This window comes from Cariama cristata, unplaced genomic scaffold, assembly GCF_000690535.1.
Source record: "Cariama cristata isolate BGI_N322 unplaced genomic scaffold, ASM69053v1 scaffold26640, whole genome shotgun sequence".
Classification (NCBI taxonomy): Eukaryota; Metazoa; Chordata; class Aves; order Cariamiformes; family Cariamidae; genus Cariama; species Cariama cristata.
In genome coordinates, this window is record NW_009593427.1 from 22,059 (window position 1) to 23,386 (window position 1,328).

General features: G+C 66.9%; 1 protein-coding gene across 1 annotated transcript in view; it reads right to left on the minus strand.

The window, feature by feature from the left end:
• Positions 1-1,314, minus strand: part of IL15RA (interleukin 15 receptor, alpha) — a gene marked incomplete at its 5' end in the record, with an annotated part of 7,082 nt that extends 5,768 nt beyond the window's left edge. The window contains one exon of the mRNA XM_009710451.1: positions 1,254-1,314. Coding sequence (XP_009708753.1) covers positions 1,254-1,314 — 61 coding nt within the window. The remainder of the gene's footprint in view (positions 1-1,253) is intronic.
• Between the last annotated feature and the right edge of the window lie 14 nt (positions 1,315-1,328).

Genomic DNA, 1,328 nt, shown 5'->3' on the forward strand with positions numbered 1-1,328 from the left:
GGGACGTGGTTGAGTGGTGGGCTTGGCAGTGCGTGGTTAACCGTTGGACTCGGTGATATTAAAGGTCAACCTAAAGGATTCTAGGATTCTATGAGTCTGTGCTTTTGGAGAGGTGACATTCCCAGTTGCATCCCCCCACATCCCAGTCCGGCGATGCTCGGCCATGGACAAGTCCCAGTCCCGTGGAAAACCCACAGACCCCAGCCAGGGTGAAATCCTGCAGTGATGCAGCTCCCCTGGGTCCATCACACGGACCCTAAAAATCACCCCCAGCCTCCCTGGACACTGGTGGGGAGGTGGCACGGGCACCCAGGGAGGGAGGTGGGCACCTGGGGAGGTGCGAGGGGAGCGTGGGGCTGCAGCCTGGGCACCCCAGGGAGCAGCGTGGGTGCCCTGAAGGGAGCATGGGCACCCCAGGGTGCAGCACGGGCACCTCGGGGGGAGGAGGGGGCATGGGGCACTTAGAGAGAGGTGTGGGCATGCAGGGAGCAGTGAGGGCACCCTGAGTGGGAGTTTGGTTACCCCAGGGAGTAGCATGGGCACCCCAGGGAGCAGAACAGGCACTGCGGGGAGCGCCATGAGTACCCCGGGGCCAGCATGGGCACCCCAAGAAGCAGAGCAAGCACCCCAAGGATGGCATGGGCACTCCAGGGAGTAGGGTGGGCACCCCGGGAAGCAGAGCGAGCACCCCAGGGACGGTATGGGCACCCCAGAGACAGCATGGGCACCTTGGGAAGCAGAGCAAGCACCCCAAGGATGGCATGGGCACTCCAGGGAGTAGGGTGGGCACCCCGGGAAGCAGAGCGAGCACCCCAGGGACAGCGTGGGCACCCCAGGGAGTAGCGTGGGCACCCCGGGAAGTGGAGTGAGCGCCCCAGGGAGTACCATGGGCACCCCAGGAACCGGAGCAAGCACCCCAGGGATGGTGCGGGCATCCCAGGAAGCAGAGCAAGCACCCAGGGATGGCATGGGCACCCCAGGGAGTAGCGTGGGCACCCGGGGAAGCGGAGCAAGCACCTCAGCGATGGGGTGGGCACGCCGGGGAGTGGCGTGGGCATGCCGGCAGCGGGCTAGGGAGCCCGGGGGAGCCCCGCTTACCGGTGTCGGTGTCGGCCCAGGGCAGCAGGAGGAAAAAAAAGTAGCTGTGGCACCCGGGGAAGCGGAGCAAGCACCTCAGCGATGGGGTGGGCACGCCGGGGAGTGGCGTGGGCATGCCGGCAGCGGGCTAGGGAGCCCGGGGGAGCCCCGCTTACCGGTGTCGGTGTCGGCCCAGGGCAGCAGGAGGGCGACGGTACCGTAGAGCAGCGGCAGCAACGGCCGCGCCATGG